This window comes from Eptatretus burgeri, chromosome 18, assembly GCF_056783735.1.
Source record: "Eptatretus burgeri isolate ZD-2024b chromosome 18, Ebu_testis_v1, whole genome shotgun sequence".
Classification (NCBI taxonomy): domain Eukaryota; kingdom Metazoa; phylum Chordata; class Myxini; order Myxiniformes; family Myxinidae; genus Eptatretus; species Eptatretus burgeri.
The window spans coordinates 22,600,096-22,625,095 of NC_140978.1; the positions used below are offsets into that span (position 1 = coordinate 22,600,096).

Genomic DNA, 25,000 nt, shown 5'->3' on the forward strand with positions numbered 1-25,000 from the left:
GATGGACATTACAGGAACTTTCAGGAAGGAAAGCATGGAATTTGAAGGAGGTGGGTTTGGATTGGATTAACGGGGGGTAGAAAAGATCGAGGTTTTGGATGGTGAAAAATAAGAGTTGTTTTGTTTTGAAAATAAGAGTTGAAAATAAGAACAGCTGTTTTGAAGGCCTGGAGGGAAGAATGGGATTGAAGAGATTGTGGGAGTTTATTCCAAAGGTGGGGCAAAAAGAGGAATAAAAGAGTGAAGGTGAGCAGTGATTTGTTATTTTGGTAGTTTTACCAAAAGGGGATTGCTGGCAGACCTTGAACACCCTGCGGAAATATAGGGGCGAAATATCGCAGACAGGGCAGGGGGGGGCAGTAGCGAGACCGGAGAGGAGACGGTGGAAGACAAAGACCACCAACCTGCCTGTGGTGATGGAGTGAGAGGCCCAAAGACTCAGCCTCACCTCACCAAGAGACCAATGATCCTAAATGCCTTGGTTTCCACAGCGTGAAACCGAGAAAGGTGAGAGGCAGGAGCACCAGCTCAGAGGGGAGAGCAGTACTCCATAAAGCTGTGGATGAAAGCTCTGTATATGGTCAGGAGCTCAGGTGGGCCAAGGAAGGATTTTGCACGATGGAGGATTCCCAGTCGGCGACTGGCTTTGGAGGCCAGGTTGGAAATGTGGCTTTCCAAGGAAAGATCATGGCAGATAGTGAGATTTGTCAGGATTGAAAGACATGTTCCATGTGTTGGACCAGTTTGTGATTTTATCCAGATCTGCAGAGAGCAAATTAGCTGCTGCTTGCCAATCTGAGGGATGACAGATGGTACGGCAGTGGGTGGAGTCATCAGCAAAGAGATAAAGAGGATTTTCCGGAGGCAGAGAGATCATTGATGAAAAGCAGAAAAAGAACAGGGTTCAGAACACTGCCTTGAGGAACTCCAGCCTGGGCAGGAAGAGGGGATGAAAGAACTCCATTTAGGGCCACATGTTGGCTGCGACTGGAGAGGAAGTCTGTGAGCCATGAGTGGAGATGGCCTTGGATACCATTGGAAGAGAGTTTACTGAGCAGGGCAGGGTGCCAGACCGTGTCAAAAGCACGTAATATGTCGAGGGATATGGCTCTGATTTCATGTCTGGCATTGAGTACCTCCATCCATTGTTGGGAGAGCAGAAGCTGTATATCCAGGGTAGAGTGGCCTGGTCAGAAACCAAGCCATTGGAGAAGAGGAAGGATTTAATGTCTGAAGCGATGATGGATTCCATAACCTAGCTGATGATTGGGAGAAGGCTGATTCGTCTGTAGTTGCAAGGTTCTGTTTTCAGTGGCATCGCTAAGGTTGGTGTCACCCAGTGCGGTAACTCATCGTGTCACCTCCCCCCCCCCCCCACGGACCTCCTCCCCTACCAGACCATACAGAATCCTTAGTAATGTTTTTTGTACTAATGTTACTCGTAAATCGTAATTCCCGTATATCACTGAATGTAATGGCAATCGTATTGACATAAACAACTAGCAAGATTAAAATTACACCTTTAAATTAAAATATCATACACACAGCCTAAATGTATCTACATTTACATAGTTTCGTGTGGTTAAAGTGAAAATTCGGTAAGAAAACAGTATAACTCGAAGTAAGTATCTACATTTACATAGTTTCGTGTGGTTAAAGTGAAAATTCGGTAAGAAAACAGTAGAACTCGAAGTAAAAACCTTTAATAACTACATCAAAATTATGTTGATTTTAACGTTAACCTTTATTGTTACATGAGATACATTAATGGATGAGGTTTGCATAATCAATAACGGCCCAAATAATGTAGAACTTGTAGACAAATGCATCTGGAAATCTACTCATAAATGAAATAATACCATAAAAATACACAGGAACAAATACACAAGCATTTCAGCACTTAGTGAACATCTCTACTAATTCAGAATTTTCCTTTCCTGGCCTTCAAAGCTGCGAACTTGTGAATCCCTTCATCAAAATTAATGCCTTTCACCAACTCACTTTCAATTGATAATATCACAAGAGCGGAAAGCCTTGACTGTCCCATGGTAGATCGCAAATAGTTCTTTATAAGTTTCAGCTTTGAAAAGCTCCTCACACATGAAGCCACAGACACACAGATCGTCAGAAATAATTTTAGGCTTTGTGAAAGGGTTGGGAGAGATTATACGAAGTCCCATTCAGCTATGAATGTCAAAACGTCCAATGTTGCCCAATCTTTGGCTTCTTCCAGATCAATCTCTGCTGCTTTCAGGTGCCTTCTCAGCCTTGGTATTTCTATTAAAAACTCACTCTCGGATACCTCATCATAGAAAGTGGTCAATTTTGGAATGGACACGTGTAACTCTTCTTCAGTGGCAGATATGAGACTCTTCGCTTGAACAGCCTCAAACATGGCTGCTACTTCCTTGATGGCTCTTGATCTGATCTGGAGTTCAGAATGAAAGCGATCAATGCACTCAAGCATCGCCCTATTATTTTCTTCTTGCAAAGTGCGTCCAGTATTGCTTGCCTGCTCCCCTGCCATCCTCTTCTTGAACCTGGCTCTTCTCAACTACAAATCCATATTCTTCTGATTTTAAAAGCGCCTTTTCAATTGCATGCTCCACTAGGTAACTGCACTCCTCGTGCAGAAAAAGTCTTAGCGCCTGTAGCTTTGTCTGCAGGTACTGCTGTGTAAGATTAACTTCCTGAAGTACATCACACCAGAAGTTACAGGTATCACAGAAAAGTGAAATCACAGACAGCAGGCAAAAGAACTTGTGCTGCTCTTCTTGTGTCCAAATTTTCATGTGGATCACAAAGAGCTTCGATCGCTGCCACAAACTTATCAAACTTTTCTTTAACTGGCTTAACTGCATCATGATTAGCAATCCAGCATGTTGTTGATTGCCTTTTCACTGACACTCCAGTATGGTCAATTAACACAACCCATCGATTGGTGGAAGCAGCAAAGAAAGAAAACATTGTTTCAAGAGTTCCAAAAAATATCACACACGATGTATTTTCAGCAAAAGAGTGCTGACAGCACAAGTTAAGCGAATGGTCCACACATCCATTAAAAATAGCTTTCTTGTTCTTTCCCTTGAGAATGGCTTGTACACCTCCATGGATTCCAGCCATATTGGCAGCATTATCGTAACCTTGAGCACGGCACATTATTATGTCCAGTCCATCACTTTCCAGTTTTCAATAATGTCAGACCTGAGGTTAGCAGCTTTTTCCCCAATTTAAAGGGGAAAATCCTAGAAATACTTATTTCACTTCAACTTTCCTTTTGTTGATTTTAACATACCTGATCACTTCGGACATCTGGTCAGTATGTGATACAGTATGCCAGGTGTGTTGTCGAACATGATCCCAAAGTACCTCGTAGACTTTATGTCCATAACAAGCTTCTCCTTCACATGATTTCCCAGGGCACTTATAAGCTCGTTCTGAGTTTTTGGTGCAAGATAAGAGACTGATACTTTAAGTTTACATTGGCTGTGCTTTAATCTCATTGGGTGCTCTTTCAGCACTGCATCATATTTTGAAAGCATCTCAACCATCTCAAGAAAATTCCCTTGATTCAATGAAGATTCATCTTCCTTGTGGCCACGGAATGCCAGATTCTGCTTGGCAAGAAACAATGTGATGTCAAGCAATCTATGCAAGATGTCCCTCCACTTTTTCTTCTCCATTTCCATCAAAGCAATAGTTTTGGCATCAATAGTTTTGTGTAGCCTCAGTCCTGCTGCCAATGTTTTCCACTTTTAAAGGCAACGTAGGTGCTCTTCGGATTTCTCATGGTAATGTACTTTCGGGCTCAGTTTCCACCACTTCTGAAACCCAGTCACAAATTTTGATGTCGTATCTGTAGCACTGTAACAGTCGGCAGCAAAAACAGTATAAATTCATGCTGACGAATGACTAAACCAGACATGACCAGAATTTTCTCACCATTTGGCATCACCTTGTAAAACCACTCTTTTGAAAGCTGGCGCAGATCTCCCTTTACTTTTGCTTCTTGCCTTGCCACAACATTGAAAGGCCCATTTTTGTTTTGGAAAGAAGCACTTCCCCTTTTGATGATTTCAACCCGAAAAAGATCTGGAACTGGTATCTCCCAGAAAGAAACATCACATAAAATGTGCAAATCTTTCTCCTTCATGTCACTCATCTCATTTACAGTATCATGGCTGGAATCACTTTCAGCACTCTCTTCTGCTTCAAATTCTGCCATTTCCACTCCTTGCTCTTCTGCTTCAAATTCTGCCATTTCCACTCCTTGCTCTTCTGCAGAATGCATACTCGCATCAGAAGAATCAGCTTTATCAATTGGAGACTGACGAGCAGTGTCTTTTGATGAACTCTGGCCATCATCCGGTCTTTTGACATATTGAAGCATGGATCCAGCAAGTGTTTTGAATGATTTAATTCTTGCCTCTTTTGCTTTCCTTTGCTGGCATCCACTTGGCCTCTTTGATATTGATTTATGCACTCCATGTAGCATGATAGAATATCCCTGCACAATAAAAAAAGACAAATTAGCAATATTTGAAAATATATATATATATATATATATATATATATATATATAGTTGTAAAAATATAGAATAATATGTGATAAATATAGTTGTAAATTGCTTAAATGTAAAATTTCTTAGATTATATGAAAACTAACAACAAAATTGTTTTGTAAAATCTTTCTACATTGAATTACAACATTGTTAGTTACAACATTATTAGTAACTGAGCGGAAGGCGTTTTTGATTTTTTTTGCCTTCGTTTCCTTTAATTACAACTTCATTCTCAAAAAAGTTATTGATAAAGGTTCACAAATACTAATTACCACAATATTGTAACTAAAACATCAGAAAATTTGACAAAAGCAGAGACTATAAAAACACCAGCGGCAACGAAAACAACAGCGCGTGCTTGTAGCGCGTGCAGACAAAACCACGTGATTCGAAGCATCATTGTAATTGGGTAATAATGACAGCTCTGACTGGAGCGCATTAGAAGGTTCAAAAGGCAAGTTAGCATAGAGTTTTAGGCTTTTAGCCTTGTAGATATATTGATACATGTAAGCTAGGTTTACGAAAAATGTTTTTGTTGTTACAACTAACGATAGGGATATTTTTATGAAAAATAATAAATTTCTGCTGAAACTGCACAAAAAATTTATAGACTCATTTTGGTGTCACCCGGTGCGGTCCGCTCCCCCCTAGTAATGACAGTGTCTGCTTTTGCAGCTTTTTATGCAGGCCGGGAATGTTTGCTGATTTCCAAGCAGATGGCAGATGACCTTGAGCAAATGAGAAGGTGAATGGAACAGAGAGAGGGTGAGCAAGAGCAGTGGAGCAGAAAAAGATACAGAATCAAGGGAAAGTTGAATGTGATGAGGTAAGGTGGGTACAGAAAGCGATGGTTTTCGGACACAATATTTAGATGCAAACACCGAGTTTAGGCATTCAGCCTTTTCACGTGCGGTATCAGCAGTGCGGCCATTTGAGGTAAGGGAGGGGATGGAGGGGAAACACACCAGAAACAGATTTGATGAGATGCCACCAGGATTTGGAGGGGGGAGATAGGTTTGAGAGTTCAGACTTGAGATTAGACAGATGTTGTTTTCTGGCTCTCCTGAGGCTAGACACACACTTGTTCTGAGCTTTATGGAAGGAACTGAGATTACCCTCAGTTGGGTTTGCTTTCCCTGAGGCAAAGGTAAGTTGTTTCAGAACAACTGCCTTGCCACAAGCTTCAGTGAACCATGGGTGGGAGGAAGGGTAAGACAACTGAAGATGAGAGGGGATAAATCTGTGAGAGAGAGAGAGAGAGAGAGAGAGAGAGAGAGAGAGAGAGAGAGAGAGAGAGAGAGAGAGAGAGAGAGAGAGAGAGAGAGAGAGAGATAGATATAGATATATATATATATATATATATATATATATATATATATATATATATATATATATATATATATATATATATATATATATATAGAGATTCTTTGAAAAAATTCCCAGGGCAAGTTGATGTTGGAAAAAGTAGTGATGGGAGACCAGTCTCGAAGTTTGATGGCTGCTTTGAGACCCTGCCAGTTAGCCTGAGTGAATTTCCCGACTCGACGGCACTGAGGTGGTTCTCTAATAATAGCCATAGAGATGCTTTCTTTGACAAGCACGTGGCCAGAAGAACTGATTGGAGTGGAGGAAGAACAGCAGAAACTACTTCTCAGAAACTCTTCTTCTCAGAAAGTACACATACAATTCTGATGAAACTTGACCACAACTTTTATTACCCATGATGTACCAAAGTTTGTTCACGGCATGAAAAAAAATCCATAGGTATTTACTTTCTTCTCTGTTACATCTTTGATGGGTCATCTGTGCCTACCATTGGTTCCCTGGTTATCTTATCCAGCCACTACCATGTGAGCGCCCAGGGGTATTGCCCCTATATTTACGAATTAAGCTTTTGTCATCAAATCTTCAACAAACCCTTTTATGAGGTTGTGGAGAACGTAATGAACTCGAAGAAGCCCTTCTTGGGGTGGGGGCCCAAGGTCAAAGGGCGCCCCAAATTATAACTTTTTGAATTACTGTTTCGGAGTGATTTTACTTTACGCGATTCGAAAGATCTCACTTTTACGTGCATTTTCATCCCAAGATCATCAAAATCGGACCACTACAACTTATGATATGGCCACTGGAAGATTGTGGGTCAACTGGGGGCGCCCAAATTTTGGGGGGGCCTAAAATGGGCCCCCAGGTCTGAAAATTGACACATAATGTTTTACCGTGGATACAAACACTTGCACAAAAAAGAGTGAAATCTGGGACGATGTGTCAAAATTTCGCTGAAAAATGTGTACACTTGACATGGAACACCCCAGGGCACTTAGTAGAGCGCATACCACCACCACGCAACGTCTGATCCATGAGAACATATCGGGCCCAATACATTTTTGAAATATCATGCTATACAGTACTATATCGTTTTTGGCCCTATCTCTCAATGGTGAAGAATCGCCTTAAAAAAAATAAATAATTGTCGTATCCAGATCTAGATTCGGATCTTCACCAAAATTGAAACAATTCATCTTTATCACACACGCAACATGTGCACCAAGTTTCGTCTAAATCCGTCCACAACTTTTTGAGATATCATGCAATATATTAGTTTAGCCCTATCTCTCAATGATGAAGAATCACTTTAAAAATTCTAGTAGTTGGATACAGATCTGGATCTTCATCAAAATCTAATCAGTTTGTCCTTTGTCGCACACCCAACCTGTCCAAAAATGTTCATCCGGATCCGTCCACAACTTTTTGAGATATCCTGCACACAGACAAATAGACAAACAAACAAGAAGACCGTGCAGAGCACGATATTTGCAAAATCCATAAAATAAATTTGACCTCAAAAATGACACAGGTCTGCGACTAGAAAATTGTTTGATATTTATTGGGTGAATTTGATCAATTTTTACTGAATTAAAAAATGACAAAGAAATTATCCTATCACGTATAGTTTCTTCACAAAATCGATCATTGCGTTTTACCAGTGTGCCCTTAGTTTGATTATTGTGTTTTACTATTTAATCCTAATGTAATATCCCCTTTCTCTAATCCCATTACTTTTTCTTTACAGATCTGTACATGATTGGAAACAATGATGGCTTCAAGAGGATGTGCAACCAGCCTGGACAAATTGTGTTCCATTTGTGGTGAGTTTATGACTAAAACGTCAGAGATACATTACTTACTTTGTTTAAAAAATCTTACTATGCCTACTTTGGTGTGAAATTAGGAGACCAAAATAAGACATGGGCTCCTCATAAGGTCTGCTCAATTTGTGTTGAAGAACTAAGATAATGGACAAAATGTACAAAGAAGTCTTTTCATTTTGGGGTTCCAATGATATGGAGAGAGCCTAAAAACACTGAACAACAAATTTCAAAAAAATTTTTTTACTGGAGATGTGTAAAGTGATTAAGACTAATTTGGGTACGCTGATTTCAAAAATCATTACCGTTTTGCTGTATCACGTCAGGATTTTCAGGAACAGAAATATTCCCATTGCCTAGAAGTCAGGATTTCAATGAAATTTACATATGTCTTTAACATGTCTATTTCGTACAATTGTTGTTAACTTGTGTTATATTTCTTTCTTTCAGATAAAAATGAGTAGGCGTTCCTGTACCAATCATCCTGACAACTTCTGTTATGTCTGTGGTCGGTATACCAAAAAAGATCAACAGCGAAGTATATCTACAGCAGTGAAAATGAAGGCCGCCTACTTTCACTACTTCGGGTGTAAGGTGGGGGACCAAGAACAGAGCTGGGCACCACACATCTGCTGCACAAGCTGTCACACAACCTTGACTCAGTGGTTGGTGGGCAAGCGCGCGAGCATGCCATTTACGGTGCCCATGATATGGCGTGAGCCGCAGAATCATCATGATGATTGTTATTTCTGCTGCACAAGCATCGCCGGCTTCAACAAGAAGACTAAAGGTCACATCAAGTACGCTGACTGCGTCTCTGCTCGTAAACCTGTGCCTCATGATGACGAGAACCCCGTTCCAACACCTCCAGCTGATCAGAACATAGCTGTAAGCAGTGGTGAAGAGGATGGTGATGATGAACCTTTTGAACCCGACACTCAAGAATCACACCTTCTGAACCAGGGAGACTTAAATGATCTTGTAAGAGATCTCTCGCTGTCAAAGGCGAAGGCAGAGCTGCTTGGATCAAGGCTGCAGCAGTGGAATCTACTTGAACCTAACACCAAGATATCCTTGTTCAGAGCACGTCACAGAGACATGGCTGAGTTCTTTGAGATGGAAGACACGATGACATTCTGCAGTGACATCAACGGTCTGTTGAAAGAACTTGGGTGTGATCACGATCCTGCAGACTGGCCCCTCTTCATCGACTCGGGGAAGAACAGCTTGAAGGCTGTTTTGCTCCACAATGGCAACGAGAAACCATCAGTCCCACTGGCTCACGCGTTCGGCATGACAGAGACCTATGAGACTATGCGGCAGCTGCTTGATTCCATCAAGTACAATGACTTCAACTGGCACATCTGCGGAGACTTGAAAGTGGTGGCACTGTTGTTAGGGCTGCAGTCAGGCTACACGAAATACATGTGCTTCCTTTGTCTCTGGGATAGCAGAGACGACAAGAATCACTGGACGAAGAAAGATTGGGAAGAGCAAAAAGAGCATGTACCTGGTCGACACAACGTGAAGCATGTCGCCCTTGTCGACCCAGCCAAGGTTTTCCTTCCACCACTCCACATAAAGCTCGGCTTGATGAAAAGTTTTGTACGGGCAATGGATCTGAATGGGCGTGGGTTTTTATACCTCAAGGAAAAGTTTGGCAACACCTTGTCGGAGGCCAAGATCAAGGCTGGTGTCTTTGTTGGACCGCAAATCCGACAGATTATGAAGGACGAAACTTTTCCGACAACTCTAAACCCCAAAGAGCTGGCAGCGTGGAGGAGCTTCAAATCTGTGACGGACAACTTCTTGGGGAACGAGCGCGCGGACAACTTCTTGGGGAACGAGCGCGCGGACAACTATGAAGAAATAGTGCAGCAGCTGCTGGAGTCCTTCAGGAAACTTGGCTCCAGGATGTCCCTGAAAATCCATTTCCTACACCAGCACCTGAACTTCTTCCCTGACAACTTGGGAGCAGTCTCGGACGAGCACGGCGAGCGATTCCACCAAGAGATTTCACTCATGGAGACGCGTTACCAAGGGCGGCACAACCCGAACATGATGGGCGATTTCTGCTGGTTCCTGCATCGTGAAACTGACACAGAGCAGCACAAACACAAAGCCAAATGCCTAAAGCATTTTTAATTCCATTCTAGTGGAGTTTTTCTGTAATTTCTATAATTTTGAAGCATTCATGATGAAATAAATGAATAAATGAATTTTTGTAAATTTCATTGAAATCCTGACTTCTAGGCAATGGGAATATTTCTGTTACTGAAAATCCTGACGTGATACAGCAAAACGGTTATGATTTTTGAAATCAGCGTACCCAAATTAGTCTAAATCACTTTACACATCTCCAGTAAAAAATTTTTGTTGTTCAGTGAAATCACAGTGATGACTGCTACTTTTGCTCATGTAAGGTACAAGGACACAATTCAAAGAGTGTGAAAAACATTGTTTATCCAAATCTCCCATCTGCATTGCGACCTGTTGCCCATGGACCAGATGTTCCAGTCCCATCACCACCTGGAAACCTTGAAGACATACACTTAAGTTCTGAGTCAGAAAGCAGCAATAGCAATGATGATGTGGACTTCAATAGTGGTAAAAGTGAAGAACCTCAACTATTCAACCAGTGTGAATTAAATGATCTAGTGAGGGACTTGGGACTTGCAAAGGTGTCAGCAGAGCTTTTAGGCTCCAGACTTAAATCCAAGAGTCTTTTAGCTCCTGGTGCATCATTCTCTTGGTATCGTAACTGAGAAAAAGTGTTTGTTCCGTATTTTGCTCAAGAAAATGATTTGGTTTATTGTACAGATCCATCAGGACTAATAGAAACGTTTGGCTTAAGTTACAGCCCTGATGAATGGAAACACTTTATTGACTCTTCAAAGAGAAGTCTTAAAGCAGTTCTTTTGCATAATGGTAATAAATATGCTTCCATCCCTGTTGGACACTCAGTGATCATGAAAGAGACACATGGAAACTTGGTGTTACACTTAAACATGATTAAATACAAAGATCACAACTGGATGATTTGCGGTGACTTGAAGATAATTTGCATGTTACTTGGACAACAGTCAGGCTACAAAAAGTTTCCTTGTTTCTTGTGTGAGTGGGATAGTACAGCCAGGGACCTCAATTGGTCTCAAAAAGAATGGCTAAGTAGTGATACGCTTACACCAGGGACAAAGAACATCCTTCAAGAAAGCTTGGTGAATCAGAAAAAGGGTTCTTTTGCCTCCTCTACATATAAAACTTGGCCTCATGAAGCAATTTGTAAAAGCTTTGCCACAGGATGCAGAAGGCTTCAAGTATTTGCGTAGTAAGTTTCCTGCTCTATCAGATGCCAAGGTTAAAGAGGGTGTATTTGTTGGACCAAATATAAGAAAACTCGTCAAGGATGAAAATTTTGAAAACTCTCTGAGTGATCCTGAAAAGATGCATGGATTAGTTTGAAAGATGTGATTAAGAACTTCTTGGGGAATTACAAGGATCCAAACGATAAAGACATGAGAAGAATGCTAGAAAAGTTTGAGGCCTTAGGATGTAAAATGAGCCTTAAAGTTCATTTCCTACATGCCCATTTGGATTACTTTGCGGAAAATCTAGGGGATGTGAGTGAAGAACAAGGGGAAAGGTTTCATCAATATATGAAGGAGATGGAAAGAAGATATCAGGGAAGATGGATTGTCAGTATGATGGTCGACTACTGCTGGATGTTGCATCGTGAAAGTCCACCAAATGCTCACAAATGAAAAAGTTCCAGGTGTAGTTTTCAAGTGAGAAAGAAGAGATTTTGAGGTGCTGAACCCAAAAAATGATTGGAGCACTTGTAAAGAATCTATTGTCTTACTTTTTAATTGCCTTTGTGCCATTTCTCTTTGCTAAATAGAGTACCAAATTTATTTTTATTAGTTTCATTTTGTCTTACCATATGGGAATTTACCTAAAATTATTGTATATTTCATCATCAATTTGTAAGAAAACTTTACGTGATGGAGAAAAACTGTTTTGATATTTCGAATTAGCACCCCAAAAATATATAAAGTAACATAAAATTATCAAAACAATTTTTTTAAGTTACATTTTGCAGACCTGTGTAATTGGTGGTTGAACTCAATGACCAAATATGCAACTCCTCTTCAAATTTCAAGTCAATCGGAAGAAAATTGACAATTTTTGAAATTCGGCCTATGATGACCTTTTGGCCAATGTGGACCTCCAAAATAATTGGGGGTTGAATTCAGTGACCTGATATGCAAATCGACTTCAAATCTCAAGTCAATGGGTTGAAAGTTGGGGATTTTAGAAATACCACCTTAGTTGCTGACCTTGAGCCTATGTTTTGGTCGATGCTGACCTCAAAAATAATTGGCTGGTTGAATTCATTGACATCAAATGTATATCGTCTTCACATTTCAAAGATATGTGGACCTCAAAAATATAATTGGTGGTTGAATTCAGTGACCTGATATGAAAATCCCCTTCAAATTTCAAGTCAATGGGCTGAAAATTGAGTTTAGAAATCCCACATAAGTTGTTGACCTTTTGGTCTATGTTGAGCACAGAAATAATTGGCTGGTTGAATTTAATGACCTGAAATATAAATTATCTTCAAATTTCAAGTGAATCGGATGAAAATTGAGGATTTTAGAAATTCCACCTGACCTTTGGCCGATGTTGACCTTTTCACGGCAAAAACAACAAGTCTGAAGATGACGATGGTTCACGAGCGGTATTTGACGATGTAAATTGTTTCAAAAGTCAAGGATGAGACAATGTCATAATGTTTGACCAAGTTATAAAAATGATCAACATGATTTGGTACGAGTGATGGGTTATTAGCTGCAAAATGTCGAAAACCCGGTTTCGTTCAACAACTTTAAATATTTGACCTTTGCATAACCTTTAAAGGTCACAAAACAATGTTGTGGACATTAAAATAAGGAAACCAGGATACGTACTATAGCTTATTGGAGTTAGTTCGTCGAAGGTCGAAAACCCGGTTTGATTCCCACACCTTTGAAAATTTGACCTTTGTGACCTTTAGAGGTCAAAGGTCAAGGATTATGACCTTTGGTGCAAAACGTTCTCTGAAACATTCCAGGAACAATATAACATCATATAGGCTATATGGCATTTCGCACTCATCGGATTATCCATACTTTGATGAAATCAGTGTAAAAACAAACTTGAAGGGGGCGCCACGGGCAAGGTGTTTGAGACAGAGCAAAATGGTTTCAAGACTTTAGGTGGGGAATGACCTCAAGATTATGCATAAAAAATATTGGCTTCCAAGGTCTCAAAGTTTGGGCGGTCGTATGATTTTTATGTCAAAATTCGAAATTTTCTAAGTTCGTGACCTTGTGACCTTGACCTTGTGACCTTGACCTTGGAACTACAATGAAAAATCAAGCTCCGTGGGGCTATGCAGGTGCCATTGGGCTAACCAAATACCAAAACCACTGCCAGATTCGACAAACCCCTCAGAGAATATGGATTTTTATGTCAAAATCGCAATTTTCTAAGTTCGTGACCTTGTGACCTTGACCTTGGGACGAAAATGAAAAATCGAGCACCGTGGGGCTATGCAGGTGCCATTGGGCTAACCAAATACCAAAACCCCTGTCAGATTCGACAAACCCCTCGGAGAAGAATTTTTTATGTCAAAATTAGCAATTTTCTAAGTTTGTGACCTTGTGACCTTGACCTTGGGATGAAAATGAAAAATCGATTCCGTGTGGCTATGCAGGTGCCATTGGGCTAACCAAATACTGAAACCTCTGCCAGATTCGACAAACCCCCTAGGAGAGGATGCAAATTGAAATCGGCTACCCCCTAAAAACACAATTCGCAATTTTCTAAGTTCGTGACCTTGTGGCCTTGACCTTGGGAGGAAAATGAAAAATCGAGCTCCGTGGGGCTATGCAGGTGCCATTGTGCTAACCAAATACCAAAACCACTGCCAGATTCGACAAACCCCTCAGAGAATATGGATTTTTATGTCAAAATCACAATTTTCTAAGTTCGTGACCTTGGGACGAAAATGAAAAATCGAGCACCGTGGGGCTATGCAGGTGCCATTGGGCTAACCAAATACTGAAACCCCTGTCAGATTCGACAAACCCCTCGGAGAAGAATTTTTTATGTCAAAATCAGCAATTTTCTAAGTTTGTGACCTTGTGACCTTGACCCTGGGACGAAAATGAAAAATGGAGCTCCGTGGGGCTATGCAGGTGCCATTGGGCTAACCAAATACTGAAACCCCTGTCAGATTCGACAAACCCCTCGGAGAAGAATTTTTTATGTCAAAATTAGCAATTTTCTAAGTTTGTGACCTTGTGACCTTGACCTTGGGACGAAAATGAAAAATCGATTCCGTGTGGCTATGCAGGTGCCATTGGGCTAACCAAATACTGAAACCTCTGCCAGATTCGACAAACCCCCTAGGAGAGGATGCAAATTGAAATCGGCTACCCCCTAAAAACACAATTCGCAATTTTCTAAGTTCGTGACCTTGTGGCCTTGACCTTGGGACGAAAATGAAAAATCGAGCTCCGTGGGGCTATGCAGGTGCCATTGGGCTAACCAAATACTGAAACCCCTGTCAGATTCGACAACCCCTTGGAGAAGATGCAAATTGAAATCGGCTACCCCCTAAAAACACGTTTTTTGGGCGTGGCTCCACCCATAATGGGCACACCACGCCCATTTTCAGGAAAACATAACTAGATCATGACATAAACCTCCCACCAAAATTTTGTCAGGATCGGACCAAAACCAACGGAGCTATGCTCGGGACAGACAGACAGACAGACAGACAGACAGACAACAATAACGAATATAGTGGTCACTTATTTTTTTCGTGAACCAATAGGCTTCTTCTTTACCACAAACTCTACCATGTGGTGAAGTTTTGTGAAGATCGGTTTAAAATTGTGACCTGTAGGTGATAAACAGCAGACAGAAAGAGAAACAGACAGAATATCAAGCCGGTAGGCGGACATGGGTGGTCGATCAAATCGAATTAAGTCGTTTTTCAGCCGTTACTAGCCAACAAAAGCATCCATAGCAACGGTTCTTTCTCACATAACTAGGACATACCATGAACCTACCATCCCAGTTTCATGTATGTCTGACTCATCGTCTCTGAGATATAACGAACTTCGTTTTTTTGTTTTTTTCGACCAGGGTTCATTCAAAGTCTATCTTCTCCGACTGTTTTCATGGGAGCGGGCTGAATTTTTTTGTCAAGGAGGCTGAATGTGTTGCCCACAAACGATCATAGTTTGATTTTTGAATTTTGATATTTTGATATTTTTAGATTTTTTTGAAAATTTCAAAGGCCCGTTGCTAGGCAACCGAGGGGTCCATAGCAACGGTTCTCAAACGCACACAACTAGGTCATGGTATGAACCTACCACCAGAATTTCATCAAAATCGGCCTACGATTAACGGAGTACTGGCCTGGACAGACAAGCAGACAGAAATAACGACGGAAAACCTGACAATAAGGGTAGATAGATCGACTACCCAATAGCGACGGAAAACCTGACAATAAGGGTAGATAGATCGACTACCCGATAGCGACGGAAAACCTGACAATAAGGGTAGATAGATCGACTACCCAATAGCGACGGAAAACCTGACAATAAGGGTAGATAGATCGACTACCCAATAGCGACGGAAAACCTGACAATAAGGGTAGATCGATCGACTACCCAACAGACATGGGTGAAAACCTAATCTCCTTCACCTTCGGTGGCAGAGGTAATAACTAGAAAGCATCTCAAAATGAAAAGCCCGTCAGCATCTGCTTTGTACTCGAACTAAACTTGACAAAAACGACAGTTATAAAAAAAAATTGTGTTTTATTACTTCCGCCACCGGAGGTGGAGGAGGTTATGTTTTCACCCCTTTGTGGCTGTTTGTTACTTGCAAAAGCGAAGGTTTTTCAACTATGTTGGTCAGTCTATTTTTTTTTCTGTCTGTCTGTTGGATTGGATATATATATATATATATATATATATATATATATATATATATATATATATATATATATATATATATATATATATATATATATATATATATATATATATATATATATATATATATATATATATATATATATATATATATATATATATATATATATATATATATATATATATATATATATATATATATATATATATATATATATATATATATATATATATATATATATATATATATATATATATATAAATATAAAAGCCTGGTGTTGGCGCAGTGGTTAGGGCAGCGGCTTGGGATCCAACAGGTCCTGAGTTCAAGCCCCGTTCAGCCACTGAATTAATACACCAGGGGGTTGACTCAGCCTGTCATCCTTCCGAGGTCAGCGAAATGAGTACCAGTGTACTGGGCCGGTGTATACCCCGGTTAAAATAGGTGTGCCATATCCCTGTGTCGTAAGAGGCGACCAGGGTTGCGTCAGGAAGGGCATCCGGCGTAAAACATGTGCCAAATCACTATGCAGATCATACGGATGATCCGCTGTGGCGACCCCTAACGGGAGCAGCCGAAAGAAGAAGAAGAAGAAGAAGAAGATATATATATATATATATATATATATATATATATATATATATATATATATATATATATATACGAGATATCCCTTATTGTCGGGTTTTCCGTGTGTGTGTGTGTGTGTGTGTGTGTGTCTGTCTGTCTGTCTGTCTGCAACACGAGGCTCCACAGCACAAACCACCAAACCGATTATTTTTCAAATGGTAGTCCTTCAAAAATAGGGTGTCTATTTACCGTCATTTTTTATGAGGAGTGCCAGTTGGCAAAATACGCAATAGGAAAAATCTTGCCAGGCAGAGGAACAATTGTATGTGAACCAATACGTCTTGGCAATGAATCTTCGTCGGTGGATCGGTCAGAATGAAAAGCATCGTATCCAGCTCTTCGATCCTAGCGAATCCCTCGTCGCCTACCGGCTTGTTTGTCTGTCTGTTTGGCTGTTTGTCTGTTTATTGTCTACAGGTCACAATTTTAAACCAATCTTCATGAAACTTCACCACATGGTAGAGTTTATCATAAGGAAGAAGCCTATTGTTTTTTTTTTTTTTGAGGTTAAATGGTCAACATAGGCCAAGGGTCAACAACTGGGGTGAGATTTCTAAAATCCTCAATTTTCATCCCATTGACTTGAAATTTGAAGAGCATTTATATTTCAGGTCACCGAATTCACCCAGCAAATTATTTTTGACGTCAACATCGACCAAAAGGTCAACATAGTTCCAAGGTCAACAACTTAGGTGAGATTTCTAAAATCGGCATTTTTCATCCAATTGACTTGAAATTTGAAGATAATTTTCAAATCAGGTTAATTAATTTCAATCACCAATTATTTTTGAGGTCAACATCAGCCAAAATTTCAACATAGTTCCAAGGTCAACAACTTAGGTGAGGTTTCTAAAATCCTCGATTTTCATCCGATTGTCTTGAAATTTGAAGAGGATTTATATTTCATTTCACTGAATTCAACCAGCCAATTATTTTTGAGGTTAACATGGACCAAAAGGTCAACATAGGCCCAATATATTGTCAGGTCAGGCCGGATCAGATCTATGATCTGCTGCAGGTATTATGCAAACCTGTACTAACCTGTTCCATGGTCGAGTTGTCGGCAACGAAAGTCTCCCCCACCAGATTTCCTGGTGAGGAGGGTGTTTGCATATGGACACCCAGCAGGATTAAAAGCAAAACCTGTCAAAGGGCGGAGGAGTTCTTTGTGAGTCAACGGCCATCCATATCTTGAACCCAACTGTGTCTGCGGACGTCCTCCTGCAGTTGGGTTACTTCTTATTAGGAGGTTGGTGGCAGGATTTTCACTCCGGCCACCGTAAAACCCTTCATTCCTCAAAACATTCTCAAAGCATAAAAAAATCTGAAAACCCACTCCGTGGGAGTACCTCCTGTGCAACTTCCCTTCGCAGGGCAGCTCACCGGATGATGGAATTGGGGCAAAGCCTTCGGGACCCCCAATCTTTGATGATAGGAGGGAAACCATGGGGTAACATTCCCAGGTCAGATTGTGGGAGAGTGTGCCGGAGTGGTGCTGAGATGTCGTCCACTAGACGGCGGTCTTCTTGGGTTAACCTGAGGCGGTCCCTTCCGGAGTGTGCCTGGAATGTCCTATCCCTAAGAGATGATGATCACCTGTCTCTCTTATCATCTAAGCTCAAGTCTTTGGACATTGGTATTGCAGCACTCTCTGAGGTTCGGAGACCAGATTGCGACGAGATCATGGCGGGTGGTTACACCTACTATTGGTTTGGGCACTCTGATGGTTAACATGCCCAAGGAGTTGCTGTAGCTGTGTCCAATAAGTTGACTCCAATGATAATTGAGGTAACACCGGTCAACGAGCGTATTATGAGACTAAGGATTCGTCACTCCTTGGGTGTCATTTCCCTGGTCTCTGTTTATACTCTGACTGAGGCGAGTGATCTCACCGTGAAGGATGCATTCTATGCCACGCTCGAGTCTGTGGTTGATCAGTGCTCCAGGCGAGATACACTGCGAGACTTGGGGGATTTCAATGCATCGACTGTAACTGTGAGGGATGGTTATTAGACGTGTGTTGTTTCCCATGGGTTTGGAACTGTGAACCAGAATATCACTAAGTTCCTTGACTTTGCAAGAAGTCATGGACTTAGGGTGGCCGGTTCATGGTTTCAGCGCCCACAAGCTCATCGCTGGACTTGGTATTCCAATGCTGGTGGTGTGGCAAATGAGATGGACCATGGGATCATTGATGGGCCTTGGAGGATGATTCAGCACCACAGTGTTTACTGGAGTGTTCAGCTCCTCAATACTGGCTACCGGCTTGTTTTTGCAATTCTAAGTTATGCTCGGTTCCCACTATCATAATGCGCGGCACGATTGAAATCGTGGTCTTAATCGTGCACTAATCATGGTGATCCTTTCAGATCTTATCAGATCTTGAAGTCAGTCATGGCAATCGTGTTAATCGTAGAAAAATTTTGAACGGTTCAAAATTTTTCTACGATCAATATGATCAATTGTCAATCGGGATCATCACATCAGATCCTATTGCATCGTAACAAATTGTGACAGATCGTATTGCATCATAACAAAGCGTGACAGATCGCATCTAATTGTGCTTCCTAATCGTGGTGATCGGGATCGATCTTAGACAAGACAAACACCACGCTCTGCGAGACCACGATTTCAATCGTACCGCGCATCGTGATAGTGGGAACAGCTTTCAGAGAAATTCCATGATCAGCTACGAATGGCCAATCGTGGCGTTCATAACGGATCGCACGACAGTGGGAACCTAGCATAACATCTTAAATCCAGGAGAATGGTACCATCCCAGCCTAGGATGGATGTTGGCAAGCTCAAGGATGAGAGGGTAGCTGAGGAGTTTGCGAAAAAGCTGAGTGGAGATTTTGGGGGTCTGAGTGCTTTGGGAGATCCTGAAGAGTTGTAGAGTGCCTTCAAGACCACCATCTTTGAAGCTGCTGGTGGATGTCTTGGAACTCACCGGAGGGTGAAGAAGAATTTTGTCTCTCAAGGGACACTGGATACCATTGACCAGAGTCGCAGGGCCAGGCTGAATGGCAGAGCTGAGCTGTTCAGGGAGCTGAGGCGTAAAACTGCACATGCACTAAGGGGTGGACAAGGAGGCCGATGTGCGAGGAATCTGTGAGGGGGTAGAGCATCACCTGTGGTCAAGTGACTCTCGTCCTGCTTACAGGGGAATTTGTGCTTTGCGTTCATCCAATCCCATCCCTCGATGTCCTGCAGTTACACCATAGGATGGTTGTCTTGTGACAGAGGAGTCTGAAGTGGAGGCCAGCTGGGCCGGTTACTTTGAGCGGTTGTACCAGGCTGATCCACCAGCTGTCGAGTTGGACGTCAGGGGTGTTACAATCACTGTTGCTGACCCTCCAATCAACTGTGGTCCACCTTCATTGGTGGAAACACAGGCTACGGTGAACCGGTTGAAATGGGGTAAAGCTCCAGGGATCTTTGGCATCCATGCTGAAATTCTCAAGGCTGGTGGAAATGCTGCACTCGTGTCATTGCATGCAGTTCTGTGCTCTGCCTGGAATACAGGCATCATCCCAACTGATTGGAAGAGGGGCCTTGCTGTCCCTCTCTCGAAAGGGAAGGGTATTCGCCAAGACTGCAACAACTACCGAGGGGTGACGCTGCTCTCAGTGCCGGGCAAGGTCTTTGCTCGGATAATTCTTGATAGGGTTCACTACCATCTGCTTGAGCACCAGCGCCCAGAGCAGTCAGGCTTTACACCAAAGATGTCAACGATTGACCGTATCCTTGCTCTTCGGGTCCTCACCAAACGCAGACGAGAGTTTCGGCAGGGGCTGCTTGCAGCCTATGTTGATCTCTGTAAAGCATTTGATTCAGTGAATCGGGATGCCCTCTGGAGGATTCTTGGTCTTCGTGGGGTGCCACCAAAACTGATCGATCTGATGTCTGAACTCTACTCTGGTACTGAGAGTGCTGTGAGATGTGGTGGTACCATCTCTGACTTATTTCCAGTTGTTACTGTAGTTTGTCGGGGGTGTGTTTTGGTCCCCACACTTTTCAGCACTTGTATGGACTGGATTCTGTGGAGGATGACGGAGAGATCAAGCTGTGCTGTATCATTTGGGAATGTCAAGATCTCTGACCTTGATTTCGCTGATGATGCAGTCATCTTTGCAGAGACTTTAGATATCCTTTTGGGGGTCCTCGAGGTGCTGAATGAGGAGTCAAGCCACTGGGATTACTTGTTTCCTGGGTCAAAATGAAGATCTCAGCTTTCAGTGACATCTTGGATGCTGCTGTCCTGTCTGTGCCTGTTTGTGGTGAGGATGTTGATGTCATGGAGAGATTCACTTACCTTGGCAGTGATATTCATGTCTGCTGGCTGTGAGTCAGAGGTCAACAGACGTCTGGATCAGGCTTGGGGAGTCATGGATTCACTGGATCATGGGGTGTGGTGCTTGCCGATACCTGTGCGGCAGGACGAAAGTCCGACTCTTCAGGACCTCAGTGCTTCCAGTCTTGCTCTATAGATGTGAGACTTGGACTCTGACCAGGAATCTGAGATGGAGACTTAATTCCTTTGGTACCAGGTCTCTTCGGAGAATCCTTGGCTATTGCTGGTCGGACTTTGTGTCCAACGAGCGGTTGCTAAGAGAGACTCAAATGAGATTTGTTACCTGCATGGTCCGTGAGCGTCAGCTGTGGCTGTATGGACACGTGGCTCGTTTTCCTGTCGCTGATCCTGCTCACCAGATTCTCTCAGCGAGGGAGTCTCGTGAGTGGAGGAGGCTAATGGGCCGACCACGTGCCTCGTGGTTGCAGCAGGTTGATCGGCATCTCAAGGAGATGGGGATGGGTCAGGCATCTGCCTGGGGAATGGCCAGACAGAGGGCCTTGGAGTACCGGCGGAAAGTGGACGCAGCGACGCGCTGCTCTAGCGCATGCTCCCATACCTGACCTGATAGACCCAAGGTCAACAACTTAAGTGAGATTTCTAAAATCCTCAAATTTCATCTGATTGACTTGAAATTTGAAGAGAATTTTCAAATCTGGTTAATTAATTTCAATCACCAATTATTTTTGAGGTCCAAATCGGCGAAAATGTCAACATCGTCCCAAAGTCCACAACTTCGGTGAGATTTCTAAAATCCTCGATTTTCATCCGATTGACTTGAAATTTGAAGGTAATTTATATTTCAGATCACTGAATTCAACCAGCCAATTATTTTTGAGGTCAACATGGACCAAAGGGTCAACATAGGCCCAAGGTCAACAACTTAAGTGAGATTTCTAAAATCCTCAATTTTCATCTGATTGACTTGAAATTTGAATAGAATTTTCAAATTCGTTTAATTAATTTCAATCACCAATTATTTTTGAGGTGAACATGGACCAAAAGGTCAACAGACGCCCAATGTCAACAACTAAGCAGGTATTTCTAAAATCCTCAATTTTAGTCCGATTTACTTGAAATTTGAAGAGGATTTATAGTTCAGCTCATTCAATTCAACCAGCCAATAATTTTTGAGGTCAACATAGGCCCAAGGTCAAAAACTAAGGAGGTATTTCTAAAATCCTCAATTTTCATCTCATTGACTTGAAAAGGATTTGCAAATCAGGTCACTGAATTCAATCACAAATTATTTTTGTGGGCAACACCGGCCAAAAGGACAACACAGGCCAAATTTCTAAAATTGAAAATTTTCATCCGATTGAGTTGAAATTGAAATTTGAAGAGGAGTTGCACATTTGGTCATTGAATTCAACCACCACTTATTTTTTAGGTCAAATTTGTTTTCTGGATTTTGCAAGTGTCGTGCTTTGCCCGACGTCTTCTTCTTGTTTCTTTTTTAATTGCCGGAATCCTTCCGATTTTGGCAATTATGTTGGTCGGTTGTGTTTGTCATTCTGTCTGTCTGTCTGTCTGTATTTGTTTGTGTGTTTGTTTACCCTGTAGCAGCCACACCGTTTCAGCGATCATGACCAAACTGGGTACAGACATCGGCCATGGTCCAACTTAGACACTTGTCGTTTTTGGTGAATGTAGGTCAAAGGTCAAGGTCACCGAAAACCAAAATTCTTATTTTCACAATAACGTCTGCTAAAATGGTCGTATCGACTTCAAACCAAATCCAAAATGTGCATCTTCCAATACTGCATCCAACCATATGTCTCATTGGGGTGTCACACCAACACCCTTCTTAGTGGTCGGGGGTCGAATGTCAGGGGGGTTGGGTCAAAACTTTCAAATTGCGATAAAAACGCCATTTCAAGTCCGATTGACTTCCAAGTTATGATCATGACCAAACCAAGTGCTATAACTCATTAAACAGTAGCACTATCGACTTATAAGAACCAAATTTATTTCCAGGTTTTGTTTTTTCAGAGATCATGGAGATATGACAAAGTTATTCAGGCAATTCCTTGCTCAACGAGCAATTTCGTTTGTTTGTTTGTGTACAGGATATCTCAAAAAGTTGCTGACGGATTTGGATGAAATTTTGTGGACAGATTCGGTGTGTGACAAGGACAAACTGATTATATTTTGGTGAAGATCCAGATGCGGATCCGACTACCAGAATTTTTAAAGTGATTCTTCACCATTGAGAGATCGGGCCAAAAACGATCGATACCACTATATCTCAGAAAATTGTGGACGGATTTGAACGCTACTTGGTGGACATTTTAGGTGTGTCACAAGGAAGGAATGATTCAATTTTGGTGAACCCAGATCCGGATCTCATAATTTTTTAAAGTGATTCTTCACCATTGAGTGATCGGGCTAAACCAATATATAGCACGATATCTCAAAAAGTTGTGGACGGATTCAGACGAATCTTGGTGGACATTTTGGGTGTGTGACCAAGACAAATTGATTCGATTTTGGGGCATGAACCGGTGGTCAAGTTCCAAAAAAAAGTTGCATATTTCATGCATCCCCCAATGCTAATTGCATATACAGAGTTTCATTTAAAAAAATTTTGAATGTGTCCGTAATTGCATGATTGGATATTTGAGCTTTTGACCCCACCACAGGACCCCAGGGAGTGGGGGAAAGATTATACTGCTCTTGCAACTCTTTGCCACGTGGTGATCATAACTTACAAGTTTAGTGAATTTATAAACAACCGTTTGAAGAAAATAACATGACGGACGGACAGACATACAGACGGAGCTGATTTCAATACTAGTTAGCCAGAATCCATGGAAAGCCATGGGCATTTGGACATGTATAACATTTGGACATGTTGAGTTGGTGGCTGCCACTGCTTTAGTCGTTAGATGTTGACTTTGTTGTGCCAAATGGGTACTAGCAATTCTGCAGATCCAGAGATGATGTCATCTACACAATTTATATACTTCACATAATATGTGAATACATATCCATGCACATGTGAAATATAATTTGTTTAGAAATCCTGTATTTACACCGTATTCAGCCTTGAAAACTTCGGTGAAAACTGAAAGTATGTCCACCAACCTTCCTTTTTTTTTGCCTGTGTTATACATAAAAGGCCATCAAAAAGATAGGTCAGAGTTTATTTTTTAATTTTTTAAAGACTTCATTATTAATCCTGATTATTTTATTTACTCTGCATGGGTTGTAATCAAAATCTGCTTTTCTTTCATGTTAGACAATGCTTTGATCAGTTTTTAAATGTACATAAACTCACAAATCCTCTTGATTGTACATTTTTCTTTGGGTGTTGTATAGGCAATAGACCACTGCCTCAATCGCTCCCAAAATAACATGCATTACCTCATTTCCTCTGCATGGGTTGTAATCAAAAGTTACCTTTCTTTTCCTCAAAATGTACCTTTCTTTCATGATGGAAGATGCATTGTTCAGTCTTCAAATGTACACCAGAGGCTTAAAGTCCAAGATCCTAGGCCTGAAGCCTGAGGCCGATAAGTAACGGCCAAAATGGCAGACGTATGATTTGATTTTTTTTAATGTTAAAATTATGAGTGGACTTGGGGAAGCTAATCTCCACCCTGAACGGACAGGGCTTCAAAGCGACAGACTGGTGAAGAATATTATCGTGGATTCCCCTTTTTTCTTGTTTTTAAAGCATGGGGATAATTATTTGCTCTACATGCACAGTCTAATCAACAACATGCAGACTCCTTCCAGTGACAGGCAGTCCACCACAGAAGACATCTTTGTGCCGGTTTTTTGGTCATGAGTACAAGCTGTACTCTCCAGTTGTCGACTTCCCAGTCATATCCAGCAATTGGTGATAGATTCTGTGGAGGCTATAATGCCCTTATATGCTCATTTATAATGTAGAACCTTCAATTTTTTTGTTTTTCTTCTTTTCCGACAGAACAGCCAATACCTCACATCATCTTCCTTATAGTGCAAGCTTTCATCACTATTGTGTATCTTATAGACTTTATAAGAAGATTGTATATGCTTCTGCAGTGCTGGCACTCAATTATTATTCTTTTCCACACTCCCAGATTGGCCTGATGTCCTCGACCGTCAAACATTACATCAAGGGCTTTCTTTCTGCTGATTTCTGATAGTGAGCACATGGATTCACAACCTGTGATTGCATGGAATCCTGGCAAGGCCTTGCACAGATGTGGTCCGAGTTCCCCAGCCAGATCGATTATGCATCGGTATATACCTAACACAATTTGAGGATGATTGTTTGAGTATATCTGTGGTGAAGGTGAAATGATGAAGAAAGAGTAATT

General features: G+C 41.6%; 1 protein-coding gene across 20 annotated transcripts in view; it reads left to right on the plus strand.

Annotated features, from left to right (window-relative positions):
- Positions 1-25,000, plus strand: part of LOC147008725 (uncharacterized) — a 42,369-nt gene that overhangs the window by 7,026 nt on the left and 10,343 nt on the right. For 7 of the 20 annotated variants that reach the window (XM_085863491.1, XM_085863493.1, XM_085863499.1 and 4 more), the window contains 2 exons: positions 7,636-7,711; positions 8,162-11,001. In XM_085863491.1, the coding sequence (XP_085719617.1) occupies positions 8,168-9,856 (1,689 nt within the window). In that variant the 5' untranslated portion in view covers positions 7,636-7,711; positions 8,162-8,167 and the 3' untranslated portion in view covers positions 9,857-11,001. Of the gene's footprint in view, positions 1-5,237; positions 5,394-7,635; positions 7,712-8,161; positions 11,002-24,760 lie in introns of those variants that run through there. The other 13 variants (XR_015053139.1, XR_015053133.1, XR_015053138.1 and 10 more) reach the window with 7 other exon arrangements.